This window comes from Rhinoderma darwinii, chromosome 1 (genome assembly GCF_050947455.1).
Source record: "Rhinoderma darwinii isolate aRhiDar2 chromosome 1, aRhiDar2.hap1, whole genome shotgun sequence".
In the NCBI taxonomy this organism is placed as follows: Eukaryota; Metazoa; Chordata; class Amphibia; order Anura; family Rhinodermatidae; genus Rhinoderma; species Rhinoderma darwinii.
Genome location: NC_134687.1, coordinates 158160858 through 158178197, shown reverse-complemented (window position 1 = coordinate 158178197; position 17340 = coordinate 158160858). Strand labels below are relative to the sequence as shown.

Genomic DNA, 17340 nt, shown 5'->3' with positions numbered 1-17340 from the left:
CGGGTTTTTGTTTTTTTTAATGATTTGAGAGTTCCCAACCTTGGTTCGTACCATTTTTAATGCTAGTGGACTCCTCTGCCAAGACTTTATACAAACATGACTGGCATAACAGTTTCAGATATGAAGCCGCCAGTTTCTCACTTCACATAGCACATTCTATGTTATGGGATTTGTCCAAAGTTTTATTGGGACCCACTGACCTAAGAAACATGTAATATACAAAAGGACAGGATTAATGAGAACCAGGTTACTTGTACTACCAGGTTCCTAGAAGATCCAATGCAGTTTCAAAACACCAGACTGGAGGATCTTGCCAGGTCCAAATCACTCAGCGTGTACCACTGCTTCCATGCTGGTTGCTTAGTGGAGGAGCCATCTTTGTTCAGACCTAAAATAGGTCTAGGATTTGCTACTACAACTTGCTGTAGCCCCTCCTTCCTGCTGGACAGCACTTCCTGGGATGTAGACGCACCACTTCCGCCATGCCACCAAAAGTAGTCACTACAGTGCGCCAGGAGCAGCACAGATGCTGAGCCAGGAGTCCTGGCTGCCACAGTTTGCAACAAGGAGCCAGGCCTGACCCCAGGAGAACCGTCTGTATGCTCACGGGGTGGGTCCATGTAGATATGGTTTTAAGAGATTCCTTCTGTTGTGATGTAGATATATTCTAATAAAACAGTCAGTTTGCAGTTTAACATTTATTGTCAATAAGTGATGAATATAGTTAACACATATGCCAACTGCTTTATAAAAGAGCATAGTAAGTAATCTAAAACAAGAGTTCAAATACATAAAATTTACAAAAAGTAAACCCATAAAAAAAAATAATAATCTAAAACTTTGTATCATAATTCGGTCACGGAGATCAGTTTATGAATAGCCAATAGCATTACAAAAGGATAGAAAAACTGTACATCATGTGCTTTGTAAATATACATTAAAAGTCCGTCTGGTACTGTTATGAAAATATAGACAATGACTCTGGAGGTTCAATTGTTGACACAGCTTGAAACCTAAGAAAGAAAAAAAAATTAAGAAAATATATCACGAGGAAATCAGTTTAACACATTAAAAGGTAACAGTGCAGAATGCTACAGGTCACCAAATCCCACCCCCCCCCCCACACTCATACCTTTTTCTACCTCCTGCAATAGAGTAATAACATCGAGAATAGTTAAAGCATGTCAGCTGCATCTTTCCCTAATACACAACACATTGGGGGCGAGGGGTAAAGATTCCTGTAATGGTACAGAGCAGGAACACGGAAGCAGTTGTCAAAGCAAAGGCTGGTTTGTTTATTGCAACGGCCTAGAGAATACAGGGGTTGCATAAGTAGGTATACAGGGGGAGGTTTTCACACAGTCGAACTACAATTTTGATGAAACAAGGAGATTGCATTAGAAAAATAACTTTGGCAGATGAAGCCAACTTCAAACTTTCCTGTGCGGTTTATGGGCGCAACCGTGTTTATTACTCAACAGGATAACTCCATGCAACAATTGAATTAACCTGGAGTTAGTCTGGCGGTGCCTCCATTTAAAGGGGTAATTGGACCCATCTCCTTCAATACAAAAGGTTACCTTAGACCTTAACAAGACTTCTATTTTCAGCAAGATGGAGCCCTCCACACTAAGCTCTAGTGGTGCGTAATCTTGACGAAAAATTACCGAATCGGTGGATAGGTAGACGAGGCCTGGTTGAACGGCAACCACGATCACCAGACTTTACCCCAATGGACTTTCTTTTGGGGAGTTATGAAAGATAAGGTATATTCAAGAAAACCCACGCACGGTTGATAACGTGATTCAGTTCATAGAAGAATCATACCAAGAAATTAATGCTAATAAATAACTTTGTGCCAAAGTGTAAAACCTAGATTACAGCAATGTGTAAATAGCGAGGGCCGCCAATTTGAGTATATAAAAGATAGAATTTTATAAAACAGAACAATTTACATTTAAGCTGTATACCCATTACGAACCCACCTGTTGAATGATAAAACACACTTTACATGTCAAAATGGTGTAGCCCTGCATGTTACAGGGATACAAACTGCAGTACTGAAGTGTCCCTCTAGTTTGAAGACACTTGGGTTTACATACTAGGGTATCGCTTCTTGGGATTTTAATGGTTATAGCATACGGATCAAAATGTAGATTGGGGAAAGTTACCTACAACCTTATAGACCAAACACGCAAATATACCAAAAAAAAAATAAACCCACAGTAGCCATGCCGAAGGCCTCCTGCACAAGGCTGCAACCCATTCTGACGGACACACGCTGCGAAAACTCAGAACAAGTAATTTTATGGTCAGGATTTACCAACACTGGTGAATCGCTGTGGATCTGTGAATCCAGATGCACAAGGGGTTTTTTTGTAGCCCGATGGAACCAATTCAGTCGTGTACATGAGGCCTAAGCCTCTGTTCACATCTGCATTGGGGTCCCGTTGTGACGTTCCGTCTGAGGTTTCCGTCAGAACGGGACCCTGAGCAGACGGAAACCAGGGGTTTCCGTTTCCATCACCATTGATTTCAATGGTGACGGAGTCAGTGCCCATGGTTTCCGTTTGTCTCTTGTGCACCGGACCAGTCGTTTTTGCTGGAAGCCATAGCATAGTCGACAGAGCCTAAGGGATGCAAAAGTATAGATGAGTTACATATGATGGATCACTCACTTTGAATTCTTGTATTTCTCACGGACAGCCTGTTGTTGGTGGGTTGCTGCAGAGAGGTAGGTTTGATAGAGATCCAATATACAAGGTTTAAGACTTTCCAAGGAGTATCCTGTGAATTTGGCCAATGAGTCTGGCTGTAAACATAAGTTTAGGACAAGGTTTTAATTACTACACCATTCTATGCGCTTTAGCTACAAATTCAATACGAGAGACTGGAATCCTTGTTTTTTTGCGTTTAACTTCCACAGGAAAATACATACAGCACTAAAAAAAAAACACAAAAAAAACAAAACACAACATACCCAGGGCTCTTCATTAACAGTGTAGTTTGCAATGATAAAGGCTGTTGCAGCAATGATCGAGGGCAGGTATCGGAGGAAAGGGTCTGAATCAATCAAGCTGAGCTCTCCCAAGTACTGTAAAGACAAAGTTAACATCCATTTTGTTAACGGTTGAAGTTCAGATGCCTTCATGGCTAGTTTCGCATTTGATCAATGAAATGACTACTATACGTCCACTGCAGCAAAACTTAAACCAGTTGCACACGACCGAGTACCACTCGGGCCATTTCTCACGACAGCTGATCGTTTTCATGGACCCATTCACTTTAGCGGGTGAATAGGGTCCATGAAAACCAACTAGACTGAACCCATGGAAAGATAGGACATGTCCTGTTTCCACGGACGGGACTCAGTCATGTGCACTAGGCCTTATGGGACTACCCACAACTGCTTCTCATACATTTCACATGGTTTCGTAAATAAAGCTAGTCACATATTAAAGAGGCTCTGTCACCACATTATAAAGTGCCCTATCTGTAATGTAGGTGACAGTAATGCTTTTTATTTAGAAAGACGACCTATTTTAAACCACTTTATGAGCGATTTTTAGCTTTATGCTAATGAGTATCTTAATGCCCAAGTGGGCGTGTTTTACTTTAGACCAAGTGGGCGTTGTACAGAGAAGTGTATGACGCTGACCAATCAGCGTCATGCACTTCTCTCCATTCATTTCCACTGCACTAGCAATATAGTTATATCGCTATGTGCAGCCACATACACAAACATTACTGCAGTGTTTTAATAATGAATATCCATTACCTCCAGCCAGGACGTGATGTGTATTCAGAATCCTGACATGTCTGTAGTGTCTCTGTGAGATTCCAGCAAGGCAAACGTAATCTCATTGGGAATGACAGATTACATCGTAATCTCACGAGATTACGTTTGCCTTGCTGTAAATTTTAGACGCTACAGACGTGTCAGGATTCTGAATACACATCACGTCCTGGCTGGAGGTAATGGATATTCATTATCAGGACACTGCAGTAATGTTAGTGTAAGTGGATGCACATAGCTATATCGCTAGTGCAGTGTAAATGAATGGAGAGTGCATGATGCTGATTGGTCAGCGTCATACACTCCTCTGTACAACGCCCACTTGGTCTAAAATAAAAAACACACCCACTTGGGCATTAAGAAACTCATTAGCATAAAGCTAAAAATCACTCATAAAGTGGTTTAAAATAGATAGTCTTTCTAAATAAAGAGAATCTGTCACCTACATTATAGCACCGATCTCCTTATATAGGAGATAGGGCACTTATGTGGTGACAGAGCCTCTTTAAGGTTATCACAGTCCACCACTGACCCACCCCCTAGTCAGGGGAAAGCATCCCATGCGTTGAACTTGAATGTGCCAAACCAGTTTCATTACTTTGGTAATTGTCTGTCAGGGGCCATGATCACACTACAGGAGTTAGCTGCTAAGAGGGCTGGACCCCTAATGAATATTCAACAGCAGACATTTTAAGATACATAGATAATATTCAGGACTGCGTAACAACCACTACTGGGCCAGCAGTATGAGGGGGGGGGGGGCTTGTGACGCCTGCCATCACGGCCCCCCAACCATGCCCAGTGGCACCGCTAGCAGCTGCGGTAGAGACACCACAGGACGCAGATACTATTGAACACCATGGCAGAGCAGGGAGATTATCTCCCTACTCTGCCATTTACTAGGCTACAGGCCACATCCATCCTGCAGCATATCATGCGCATGGGCGGGATCCCTGCGCAGGCTGGCGTGATGTCACTGGATTATGCAAGGATCCCATTGGCGCTTATTCGCTCAGCTTGTTTCGGGAACGGGGCCTAGGAGAGTATGAAGCTTGTTTTGTTTGGGGGGGGGGTCGCTATATGGTGGTATCTATAGGGGGCACTAGCTTCTATATGGGGCACAAAGTCACGTTTTCTGCCGCTATGAGTCGTCGTCCCCAAAAAGAGACCCACTAAGTCTGTTGCCTAAGGGCCCACATAAACCTGGAGCCAGCGCTGACATAAGGTCTATCACTACCCGTGGTATGCAGAAAATACCCCTTTATGGGAATTGTATGCAAGCCACCCAGTTTGTCCGACAATCGGTTATCAACAATTCTTATTCCAAACAACTGGTGGTGTTAAGTTCAGTCTTTACACATTAGGATGACGTCTAGTCCTACTGAAGGCGGCAGGTTAGGAAAATTTGGACTTAAAGCATTTTTATTCTGGTGACAGAGCCTCTTTATCTCCTACATCAGTTTATCGGCGCTGGAATGTAGTTACTAGCAAGGTGTTTTTATTTTAAAAACGATGTTTTTTTAACAAAGTTATGGCGTTTAGAACATTTATGCAAATTAGGTCCTTAATGCCCAACTGGGCGTTTAATTTTCAACCAAGTGGGCATATGACAAAGGTGTATGACGCTGGCCAATCCGCATCATACACCTCTCTGTCTTACACCCAAGCTAGATTCACTGAGCAGCGTGATCTCGCGAGACCACGCTGTGACGTCACTTCCGCCCACAGGTCCTTCATCCCTGCGTCTGAAGACAACATCTTTCGTCTACCTCCAGGCTGCTGCTACTACTACTACTACTACTACTACTACCGATCCGACGACTGGGACTTCTCATCGGCCTGGAGGGAGACGAAAGATGTCTTCAGACACAGGGATGAAGGACCTGTGGGCGGAAGTGACGTGTCAGCGCAGTCTCGTGAGATCACGCTGCTCAGTGAATCTAGCTTGGGTGTAAGACAGAGAGGTGTATGATGCGGATTGGCCAGCATCATACACCTCTTTGTCATACGCCCACTTGGTTGAAAATTAAACACCCAGTTGGGCATTAAGGACCTAATTGGCATAAATGTTCTAAACGCCATAACTTTATTAAAAAAACATCATTTTTAAAATAAAAACACATTGCTAGTAACTACATTCCAGCGCCGATAAACTGATGTAGGAGATAGAGCATTTTTATTCTGGTGACAGAGCCTCTTTAAATCTGGTCATGCACTAAATCAATTTATTGTGCACTTTAGAAACCTTATGCAAGCGTAAAAATCACATTAACACCTACCAAGCACAAGCTTTCCACCTTTTTGGTCACTGGTTGATGCCGGAAGTACTGATTGAGGTATTGGAGAATGGTTGGAGCAGCGAGGTCAAATGAAAGTACTTTGAGCACCAAATGTTCCATTTTAAGGACTTGCTTCTTGTTGTAAGTGTCATCAGTAATGTAAACAAATTCTGCCACTTCTGGTGGGTAGATCTCTTCAAACTTACTGCATTAAAAAAATATTTGTTAGAGCAGTTCTTATTGGAGTTTATTAGAAGTTAAAAGCTTTGAAGAACTTACGAGGCCAAGAGCATAGCAGCAGTGCCAACCAATTGAAGCTTTCCCCTTAGTACAGACATTGAGGACAAGAATCGGTCAATGTAGTTTACAGCCAGATACAGGGTTTCAGTTTGCAGTTTGTACTCTTCACCAACTTCAACCAGCCAGTCAACAAGGATCGCACGCATGTTATTCGTGATGTCAGGTTGTTTCAGCATATACCCAGCTTTCGGTTTACATTTTATCTGAAGGAAGACGGGAAAAAGCAAAAGACAAAAAACAGCATTGATAAAAAAAGTGTAAGCTGTTAGATCATGCGGATACTGCAATCTCAAGCAATTAAAGAGATCACCCAGGAAATCACATCTGGCAAATCAACCTGTATGATCACCAAGCCCTGGCAGCCCCTTGGGTACACAGCCATTTAATAAGATCAAATAAATCAGTTGATGTTGGGATACATACTTGGTAAACAGCTTAGCTCCTATAATACAAGCTGTTCTTTTTAGAGCAGGTTAGTCTACAGTGCCTGGTATAAAACTCAGCCTAGTTTCAGACAGCCGCTAAACCCAAACCTCAGTTGTACTAAAAGAACAGATTACCATAGCGTTCTGCTGAACAAACCTCAAGTCACCAGAGTACTGTAGGGGGGAGGTTTGGGTCCTGCAGCTATCTGAAAGTGCACAGAATCGGTCATGCTGCAGATTTTCACACCTGCGGCATGTCTTTTGACGTCAAGCGGTGCAGGTCCCCAGTCTACAGTGACATCTTTTGGCATCGCTGTAGGAGAGGCTGATGAGCGCTCATCCTCTAAGCAGGAGCTGTAACGAAAAACATTCCAAACCCAGCTGTTTAACCCTTTGATTGCCCCTGTCCGTGACATGACCAAAGGGAGATCCCCTCTTTGATCGCATCCCTGGGAACCTACTAAGGGGACCCCAGGGCTATTTGTTCTGTTTGCCTGCTGTTTGGGCACAGTATGCGCTGCCCTAACAGCAGCTTGTGTCATAGTGACACATTGTAATGTATTAGAATACAGGAGTATGCCAATACATTACAAGTAAAAAATAGTTAAAAAGTTATCCTTAATGGGATTTAAAAAAATAAAAATTATTATTTTGCATAAAATATATATTTTATTGCCCCCCCCCCCAGATTACATAGGTATCTACACCACCGTAATAACCTAATTAGTTTAACAGGTTACGTGAACTGGATTTAAAAAAAACAAAAAACAGAAAAATCTCTTGCCTATATTCACGGCGTAAAAGACGAAAAAAAATAAAAATTCTTTACCGCCAAACTGCGTGAAAAAAAAAAAAGTACTATTTCTCTCGCAAAAAACAAGGCCTCATACTGCCAAGTCAATGAAAACATAAAAAGTTATGGCTGCTGAAAGGCAAAGACAGAAAAATGTAGCTGTCATTAAGGTCTTTTCAGGCCCGGTCATTAAGGGGTTACTGTATGGGGTGAAATCTGCAACAAAAATCAATGCTTCCACTACGTTTGGATGTACCCCTGGAAAGCCTCTAGCTGCTAGATCTGGAAACCTCAGTGAACCTCACCAGCACCTAGAGGATTTGGGGGCCTTATTAGATTATATTTTCAGAACCATGTCAGGTTTGAAGAGGTCTTGTGGTACCAAAACAAAAAGGAAACAGCCCCAGAAAGACACCATTTTGGAAACTACATCCCACTAGGACTTCATCTAGGGGGTGTAGTGTGCATTTTGACACCAGAGGCGTTTTAGATTTTATTAGAATTGGGCTGTGAAGATGATGCAATTTTTTTCCAATAAAACAGAGTTGTCATTTCCACAAGGACTAAAGGAGAAAGAGCGCCCACCATTCGTAAAGCAATACCCCACATGGTCATAAATAGCGGTTTGGACACATGGCAGGGCTCAGAAGGGAAGGAGAGACATTTTACTTTTGCAGCTCAAATTCTGCAGGTATGGTTTGTGGAGGCCATGTCGCATTTGCAAAGCCCCTGAGGGGCCAAAACAGTGGAAAGCCCTCACAAGTGACACCCTCAATGAAGTCTAGTGAGCATTTTGACCACACAGGTTTTTGCAGAAATTATTGGGAGTAGGCAAAGAAAATAAAAATACATTTTTCCAATAAAACATAGAATTTTATCACTATCACAAGGTAGGAGAAAAACAAAAAAAAACCACCACTACATTTGTAAAACAATTTCTCCCGAGTACGGCAATACCCCATACGCTGCGGTTTGGACACATGGTAGCGCTCAGAAGGGAAGGCGTGCCATTTGGAATGGTTTCTGGGCACCATGTCGCAATTGATGAGCCCCTGTAGTACTAGTACAGTGGAAACACCCCAAAAGTGACACCATTTGGAGAAGTACACTACTTGAGTCGTCCAGGGGTATAGTGAGCATTTTTGCCCCAAACTTTTTTTTTGCTGAATTAGAATAAAGCCGTAACAATTAAAAAAACAAAAAAATTTCAATTTCCCCAATAAGATGTACTTTTAGATTAACATTTTCATAAGGACTAAAGAAAAAGCACCTCAACATTTGCAAAGCAATGTCTCCAGAGTATAGTAACACCCCATATGTGTTTATGAACTGCTGTTTGGACATATGGGAGGGTTCAGAAGAAGAGGCAAAACCCCTGAGGGACCAAAAGAAAAAAAAAAAAAAACATTTTAGAATCCACACCCCTAAAGGCATTTATCAAGGGGTGTAGTGAGAATTTAGCCCCCACAGGTGTTTCTTTTAGAAATTAATACACAGTGGATAATGCAAAGGGAAAAACTTTAATTTTTCCACTTATATGCCATTTCACCGCTAAATATGTTGTGCCCAGCTTGCGCCACTGGAGACTTACTCCATAAAATGTTAAGCGGGTTCTCCCGGGTATGGCAATGCCTTATATGTGGATGTAAACTGCTGTTTGGGCACAATGAAGGGAAGGAGCGCCATTTGGAGCGTGGACATTGCTTGGTAGTAGTTTTGTTTGAGCATTACTGGTATTTCAGTTTATAATGTAAGGGCATATGTAATCTGTGCGGAGTACATCAGGGCATAATAATGGGTTAAATAAAACAATTACCCATAGGTGTGTTAGGGCTGATTCAGACGAACGTGACGTTTTTGTGCACGCAAAAACCGCGGTGTTTTGTGTGCGCAAAAGGCACTTGACAGCTCCGTGTGCCCCGTTCATATGGATGCGTGCATTTCGCGCAGCCGCCATCTTTATGACACTCAGTTTGGATGTTTGCAAACAGAAAAGTACGTGGTGCTTTTCTGTTTACATTAATTCTTTTACTGTTATTGCGCGAATAACGCTTGTCCCACGGAAGTGCTTCCGTGGGGCATGCGTGATTTTCACACACCCATTGACTTCAATGGGTGCGTGATGCACGAAAAACGCTGACACATAGAACATGTCGCGAGTTTTACGCAGCGGACTAACGCTGCGCAAAACTCACGGACTGTCTGCACTGCCCCATAGACTTCTCTAGGTCCGCGCGATAACCACGCGGCCGGCACGGACGCAAAACTGGTTCGTCTGAATCCGCCCTTACGCTGTGAAGCGATACTTTATGTGCAGGCCAGTGTCACACTGATAAACGGTGTCCCTTCTTATCTCCCTGCCTTTGCAGTTTGGGGAATTTCGCTGGGAAAGTGTTGCCCTGGTAGATGTGCCGTGTCCCTTCCCTAAATACTAAGGCCTAGATAACCACGTCCTGAAACTGAAGGCATGTTCCCCTCCGGCCTACACAACAGGAGGATTTTTCATAGCCACATTACTAGAGCCATAACATTTTTGGGTTGATGGAGTGGTGGGAGGGCTTGTTTTTTTGCAAGACAAGCTGTAGATTTTAATTGGTACCATTTTGGGACAGACTTTATTCCATTTTTTTGGGGGCAAAGATGTGACCTGAGAACAGAAACTCATTTTTTTTTTTCTTTTAGTTTAGGTCATTACCAATTGATAGTTTTGGTTTTTTTTTCCCAATAAGACTTACTATGGGGGGGGGGGGGGGGAAAGGCAATTTGGGTTTGTTTTTTTTAACTTGAAACATTTCTTACAACATTTTTATTAACTTTTTTTGCCCCATTAGGCGACTTGAAGATCTGCACCGCTGATCACTATTCTAATACACTGCACTACATATGGTGTGACTGACCGATCTAATACTCTGCACTAAGAGCAAGCATGTGAGGACCCGCCGGACACCCCAGCTGACACCTGGCGGTGAGGCTGTCAGCTCAGCTTCTGAGCCCACACTGTCGCTGTACTTCACGGGAACTCCTTCCGGACAGCAATAAAATGAATGAATGAATGTATGTATGTATGTATGTCACAGCGGATGTGAGGAAGGTGTTAAAGAGAATGTGTCGCTAGTATTTTTTTTTCAGTTAAACAATTAGTATTTAAGCGATTACAAATTGTTAATTTTTTCCCCAAGTCAGGAAATATTATAAATTAGATTCTAATTTATAACATTTCCATGTGCTGGTCACTAGAGCGAGCAGTTCCCAAAATTGCAGCATGGTCACTGTGGTAAAGTAACCTCATTGCTTTATGCTGCAAATTTGGGCTGGACACACTAGTATTCTCACACAATCCCCCCCTCCCTTCTTCTGGCTAGGGCCAGGAGAAGGAAGGGTTTCAATGTCTTCAAACCTCCTACACTGTGTGCCGCCATTTTCTGAGCGACTACACAGTGCTAGGATTAGATACAGGCCTCAGCAGAGAGTATCACATTATCAAATTACCTGCTCCTGCCACCTCGGCCGGAAGTAGTCATCTTACTGTCCAGCAGCAGCTTCTGGTGCACATTAAAATGGCGCCGGATTTCGCTCTACGAACTTGCGCCGTTCCCACACAGATGGCGCACGCAACTGAGAATGGAACAGCTCCCGTTCGCATTCTCTATGGGGTTGTATGTGCCATATAGCATCTCTGTATGTGTCGTTAATCGACACAAACAGATGAAAAAAAATAAATAAGTGGCAACCCCCATAGAGAAGTAAAAGTAAAAACGAGAACACAAATAATTTTTGAAAATATTATATTAAAAGCAATATGATGAAAATAAAAATCATGACACCTTCCCTTTAAGTGTTTAAACATTTATGTACACCATACCTCTATATTTTGCTAAAAGCTGAATTGGATCCCAAGATAGGGAAGAAAAAGGTTTTCAAGAGATCTGCACCTTCTTGGGCAAAATATACATGGAGACCTTTAAAGGGAAGGTGTTATGAATTTCTTTTTTTATAATATTGCTTTTAGTGTGATAAAATAAATTTTATTTATTTGTGTTTTACTTTCTTACTTTTACTTCTCTATTGAGGCTGCCATTTTTTTTCCCCCCCATCTCTGTATGTATCGATTAACGACACAGAGATGGAACACGGCACATACAACCCCATAGAGAATTCGAACGGGAGCCGTTCCATTCTCTGCAGCGTACGCCGTCTGTGGGAACGGTGCATGCGACGCTGCTACACAGACCAAAACGAAGCTCGTTCGCAGAGCGAAATCCGGCGCCATATTCTGGTTGACCGTAAGCCGCTGCCGGACAGTAAGAGGACGACTTCTGGCCATATGTTCAAGGAAGCGAAGGCAGGAGCAGGTAATTTATGTTCGTGTATGTATTATGTTTGTGTTATACTGTCTGCTGAGCACTGTATCTAATCCTCCTACACGGTGCAGTCGCTCAGAAAATGGCAGCACACAGTGTAGGAGGTTTGAAGAGTCAACCCCCTCCTTCTCATGGCACTAGCCAGGATAAGGGAGGGGGGGGGGAATTGTGTGAGGACACTAGAGTGCGTCTACTCCAAATTTGCAGCATAAAGCAATGAGGTTGCTTTACCACATTGCAATGCTGCAATTTTGGGAACTGCTCCCTCTAGTGCCCAGCACATGGAAATGTTATAAATTAGAATCGAATTTATAATATTTCCAGACTTGTGAAAAAAATTAAAAAAATGTGTAATCACGCAAATAATTGTTTAACTAAATAACAAATTTCTAGCGATACATTCCCTTTAAGGACAACCTCAAACAAGCCCTTGGTCTGCAGTATTAGCCATAGAACTGACGATTACCTCCATTTCTCGGATATAGGTATGAATCTCTTCCGCATAGTCTTGAACTTCCTTACTACTGACTGTCTTTTCCTCTTCAGCCACAATGGACATATCCATCGGGGAATCTTAAACAGAAGTTAGCACGAACAGTTAGAGAAAGGATAAAGCTTTACAGAATATGCAGTCTCAAGTTACCTTTGCAGCAGAGAATGCCCTATAAACCCGGAGTTCTATAGATTACTTTCAGAGTTGATGTAAAGCCTTGGATCAGCATTGCAGTCCTAAAGCGATGTTTGTATAGTGGGCACAATTGCCCATATTTATCACAAATGTCTGATCTAATAACATCCTGTAAGGTTACAACGGACTAACTCCAAGCCTTAGCATGTCTCCTCCTGTGGAGGCCTACAACTGCCCCAACCCTACTAGTATAAGGGAGTACTGTTGCCGTCTTCTGAGTAAGGCCTGGATCACATGAACGTGTTAATGTCCGTGGGGCAGCCGTTGAAACAGCGGCCGTCCCACGTACCTATGTAATTCAATGTGGCCGTTCACACAGCCGTTGTTTCAACAGACCGTGTGAAGGGTCCGTGCGAAAATAGGACATGTCCGTTCGTTTCACGCATCCCTCCATAGACTCAGCTATGGAAGGGGGGGGGGGGGATGCGTGACATCGCGCCCTGCAGGACCTGCAGTTTCACGTCCGAGATTTGCAGCGCTCGTGTGAATCAGGCCTAACACCTAACCAGATTTCACAGAACTTGGCAGAAAAGCCTTCAACTAAAGACATCCAAATTAGGGTATTTTCACACGGCTTATTTTCAGCCGTAAACACCACGAAAAACAGAAGCTGAATGCCTCCAAACATCTGCCTATGGTTTTCAATAGGAAAAACTGCGTTCATTCCCACGGGGCGTTTTTTACACGACCGTTTTTAAAAATGGTGTAAAAAACGCCCCGTAAAAAAGTGCATGTCACTCGAGCCTTCTTGGAGCGGTTTTTCATTGTCTCAATAGAAAGACCAACTCCAAAAACCAGCGGGGAAAAAAAAAAAGCGCTTGAGGCTTTGATTTTTCAGCAGTTTTTAGAGGCTGAAAACCGTTCCGTGTTTTACAGCAAATTTTTGTTTACTGTCTGAACATACCCATTTCCTACTCTAGCCCCAGTAGATGTAGTGGAAGATCCAGTGCCATCATCTCTGGCAGCTAGACCTGCAGCTAAGCAGCCCAAAAATCTATAGGGATGTAGATCTAAGCATTCGGCAGATTAGGGATTCTGAAAGTCTATTATATGACCAGGAAGCCAGGTCGCTGCATGTTTTTCACAGAATTTATTAGTTGCTTTACATCAAAAAGAACCTGTCACCTCTGACATGTCTGTTTTAGTAAATAATTGCATTCCCAATAACACAAATCTAGAGCATCTTTTCTTCCATCTCTACGTTGGGCTCTTCCTCTGTTATTCCTCCTAGAAATGTATGAATAAATTGACAAATGGTTGTTTCTAGTTTGGGGGGGGGGGGGTCCCTACACGGACTGACGATGTCCAATCAGGGCAGACAGACACTAAGAACACACCCATTTGACAAGGCCAATGATAACACCGTACTCATACATTTCTAGGAGGAATAGCAGAGGAATGGCAAAATGCAAAGTTCTAAGAAAATACATTATGTGGAATTGTTTAGTGGGAAATTCAAGTATTTGCTAAAACAGACGTCATGAGAGGTAACAGGTCCTTTTTAGCGGGACAGAATTTACCTAATAGCATACAAAAAAAACAACTGTTAACTTACCAACGGTCACATTCATTGGCAGTTCTATAGATGCCAGGGGTTTCCTCGGTCCAAGAGAAATGACTACTGAATTCAGCTGTTTGAGGTGCTCATCATGCACAGTCTTCTTCACGACAGCCTGCTTCTTATAGCTTGCACAGTCCGGTTCATCAACATGAATGGTGAAGGTGGATGGTTTCACAACAGCCTTCTCAGCCGGGATTCTATCGCAGTTCTCATCATTGATGCCAAAGGGATTATGTCCAGCAAGAATCTGAAAAACAGGACATGATTTCCACAATGCGATCTCAGAAGGACTGTACATCCTGTGCACGTCTAGAGTGCCAGAGATGCAGTAAAGACTGACACTTAGGCTATTACCCAATGTTAAACTAGGAGCCTTTCACTTTAAATGACATCTATAAAATAGGATGTTGAAAAGTAGACCATTGCTCGATCAGCCATCAGGGATCTGCATCCTCAGGCGCTTGAGGAACAGCAACTCCCAATGCACTGAGCCCATGTGGCTGTCATGGTATGCTGGGAGTTGTAGTGTCAGCTGCTGGTGGATCACAGCTTGCTGACCCCAGCACTAGCCTGGACACATGCTCCATAGATCTGCAGCTCCCTAGGGACACCAGAGGCAGACGCCGACCCCCTAATCTGCATTTTCTATAATGAAATGGCGGACTACAAACTATGAATTAATAAAACACCCTCCGAGGGGCAGGGGGTGATGGGATAGACGGGCAACGATCAGCCACAGTGCCATGTAAGAAGGTGCTGCCCCCTTCCTGAAGTGTCGAGCAGCAGCGACCAGTGGCGGAGGAAGAAGAGTATTGATCACTATTGGCGGGATCAGGTCATGGATTTGCTAGGGCGCAGATCAAACTATGGAATTTAACCCCTTCTGGCCTGCAGCAGTGCAACTCTAGAATAGAGGGTAAAAGCAGCAGTAGCTCAGCAGATGGCATAGGCTTAATATATGAGTGACCCCCGCAATCAGAACACACAGGGGAGCTCCACATACCGGTGCCTGCTGTTTGCCTCCTCTGCTGGGAGCTCGAAGCCCCCGATTCCCCTGCAGAACCCCCAGCGCGGTGCGGCCTCCTGGCGGGGCATGCTGGCTGGCTAGATGCTTCCTGGGCCGTATGTTCTCCTGGTTCTCATCCCGCAACACGTAGTTAGACATCGCGATCGGTGTTCCGGTAACGAAATGAAAAGCGGGGAAGGACTCTGGTTAGGGGAGTGTGCACCAATGCACGACCCCCGTCCTCCTGCTCGGAAATAAAAAAAAAAATGATCCGGTGTGTGCAGTACACGGGGCTGAACAAGGTGCACCGCCCTACAACCGGAGGTTAATCCTGCCCGGTACTGCCGCACCGCTGTGTTCGCCCCGGCCTACACCCGCCACTAGTACTAGATGCTACAAGTCCTGCGCGCTGCAGCAGATACAGCTCTCTCAATTCAAGTAGCCCGCGACTATTGAAATCTACCAATCAGAGCCCAGCGCGGGCATACGTCACTGGAGCTACGGCGGCGTAGAGGGACAAAAAGATTTGAGGGGAAGAGAATGCGATCAGCTGTCCGAGACGTCACGGGCGCTCTTTCAGCTGCTGTCTGAGATGCGCGTGCACTGTGTGAGTAGTAGCTCCCCATTGTAAGGGTATGTGCACACACACTAATTACGTCCGTAATTGACGGACGTATTTCAGCCGCAAGTACCGGACCGAACACAGTGCAGGGAGCCGGGCTCCTAGCATCATACTTATGTACGATGCTAGGAGTCCCTGCCTCTCCGTGGAACTACTGTCCCGTACTGAAAACATGATTACAGTACGGGACAGTTGTCCTGCAGCGAGGCAGGGACTCCTAGCATCGTACATAAGTATGATGCTAGGAGCCCGGCTCCCTGCACGGTGTTCGGTCCGGGACTTGCGGCTGAAATACGTCCGTCAATTACGGACGTAATTAGTGTGTGTGCACATACCCTAAGAGCTAGCCTAGTCTTTGTTCATGGGAACGCTCCTGAGCTTGGTAGCTATCCATACTCCTACATTTTGTGGCCTAACATTCTCTAATGAAAACAGTACATAAAAAAAACATGGATTGTGGTATTTATTTATACATATTTCAGACACATAAAAGGGTTGTGCCACTTGTCACTGCAATCATTTTTGCTTGATTTATTTTCATGTTTGGCCTGTTTTTCTGCATTGTTCACACAGCACTAAAAAAAAAAAGACGAGTAAACGCATCAAGAACGCTAGCGTTTTTGCAAAGCGCTCCGTAAAGTACAGGCGTTTTTGACGCGTTTTTTTACGTGTTTTCGGCATGTCGTTTGGAGCGCGTAATTAGGACTTCCATTGACTATGGGAATTAGGTGTGTTTTACATGAGAGTGTAAGGGTATGTTCACACTACAGCGTCCGTAACGGCCGAAATTACGGGTCTGTTTTCAGGAAAAAACAGCCCCGTCATTTCAGCCGTAACGGCATGTGCAGGCGCTTGAATGCCGCGTCCAATACGGACATAACTGGAGCTGGTTTTCCATGGAGTCCATGGAAAATGGCTCCATTTACGTCTGAGGAAGTGACATGACACTTCTTTGACGCGGGCGTCTTTTTTACGCCCCGCCTTTTGACAGCGGGGCATAAAAAAAATGACCGTCTGAACAGAACATCGTAAGACCCATTCAAATGAATGGGCAGATGTTTGCTGACGCTATTGAGGCGCATTTTCGGACGTAATTCGGGGCTAAAACGCCCGAATTATGTCCGTAAATAGTGTGTGTGAACATACCCTAAAAAAAATGCGTCGTATGGACTACAATGCGTTTTCCCATTGATGTCAATGGGAGGTTTAAAGCATGGGTTTTTGACGCGAAAAATGCGACAAAAAACGCCTGTATGAACTAAACACTGCTTTTCCCATTAACTACAATGGGAAGGTGTTTGTCGGCATTCAGTAGCATTTTTCAAGGCGTATTTCGAGGCGTTCACGGCCCAAAATACACCTCAAAACGCTGTCTGTGAATCATGCACGCGCTGTCCCACAATCCTCCTGTGGTGTGCGACTTGCCCTGAGAAAAGGAGCGCCAAACACCTGACGTCACCTCGTTTTTCCTCTGCGCATCTCTTTCCATCAGGGACATTTTAGCTCAGA

The 17340-nt window shown here is 43.9% G+C and overlaps 1 protein-coding gene across 1 annotated transcript; it reads right to left on the bottom strand.

Moving 5' to 3' along the window:
- Positions 1–683: 683 nt before the first annotated feature.
- On the bottom strand, positions 684–15663 carry CCNA2 (cyclin A2). Its single transcript, XM_075849719.1, has 8 exons — positions 15207–15663; positions 14198–14450; positions 12421–12527; positions 6355–6578; positions 6076–6280; positions 2981–3094; positions 2679–2812; positions 684–1013 (listed from the first exon to the last, which is right to left on the bottom strand). Exons 1-8 carry the CDS (start codon positions 15366–15368, stop codon positions 959–961), a joined length of 1254 nt encoding a protein of 417 aa, XP_075705834.1. The 5' UTR covers positions 15369–15663; the 3' UTR covers positions 684–958.
- Positions 15664–17340: the final 1677 nt, after the last annotated feature.

What these genes read in the sequence shown, in the direction of transcription:
- CCNA2 (XM_075849719.1), bottom strand. Translation starts at nt 15,368, where the DNA reads ATGTCTAACTACGTGTTGCGGGATGAGAACCAGGAGAACATACGGCCC. An exon ending in CCTATATCCGAGAAATGGAG is followed by an intron (nt 6,579 to 12,420) that starts GTAATCGTCAGT and finishes GTCTTCCTTCAG; the next exon opens with ATAAAATGTAAACCGAAAGC. An exon ending in CTGTTAATGAAGAGCCCTGG is followed by an intron (nt 2,813 to 2,980) that starts GTATGTTGTGTT and finishes TTATGTTTACAG; the next exon opens with CCAGACTCATTGGCCAAATT.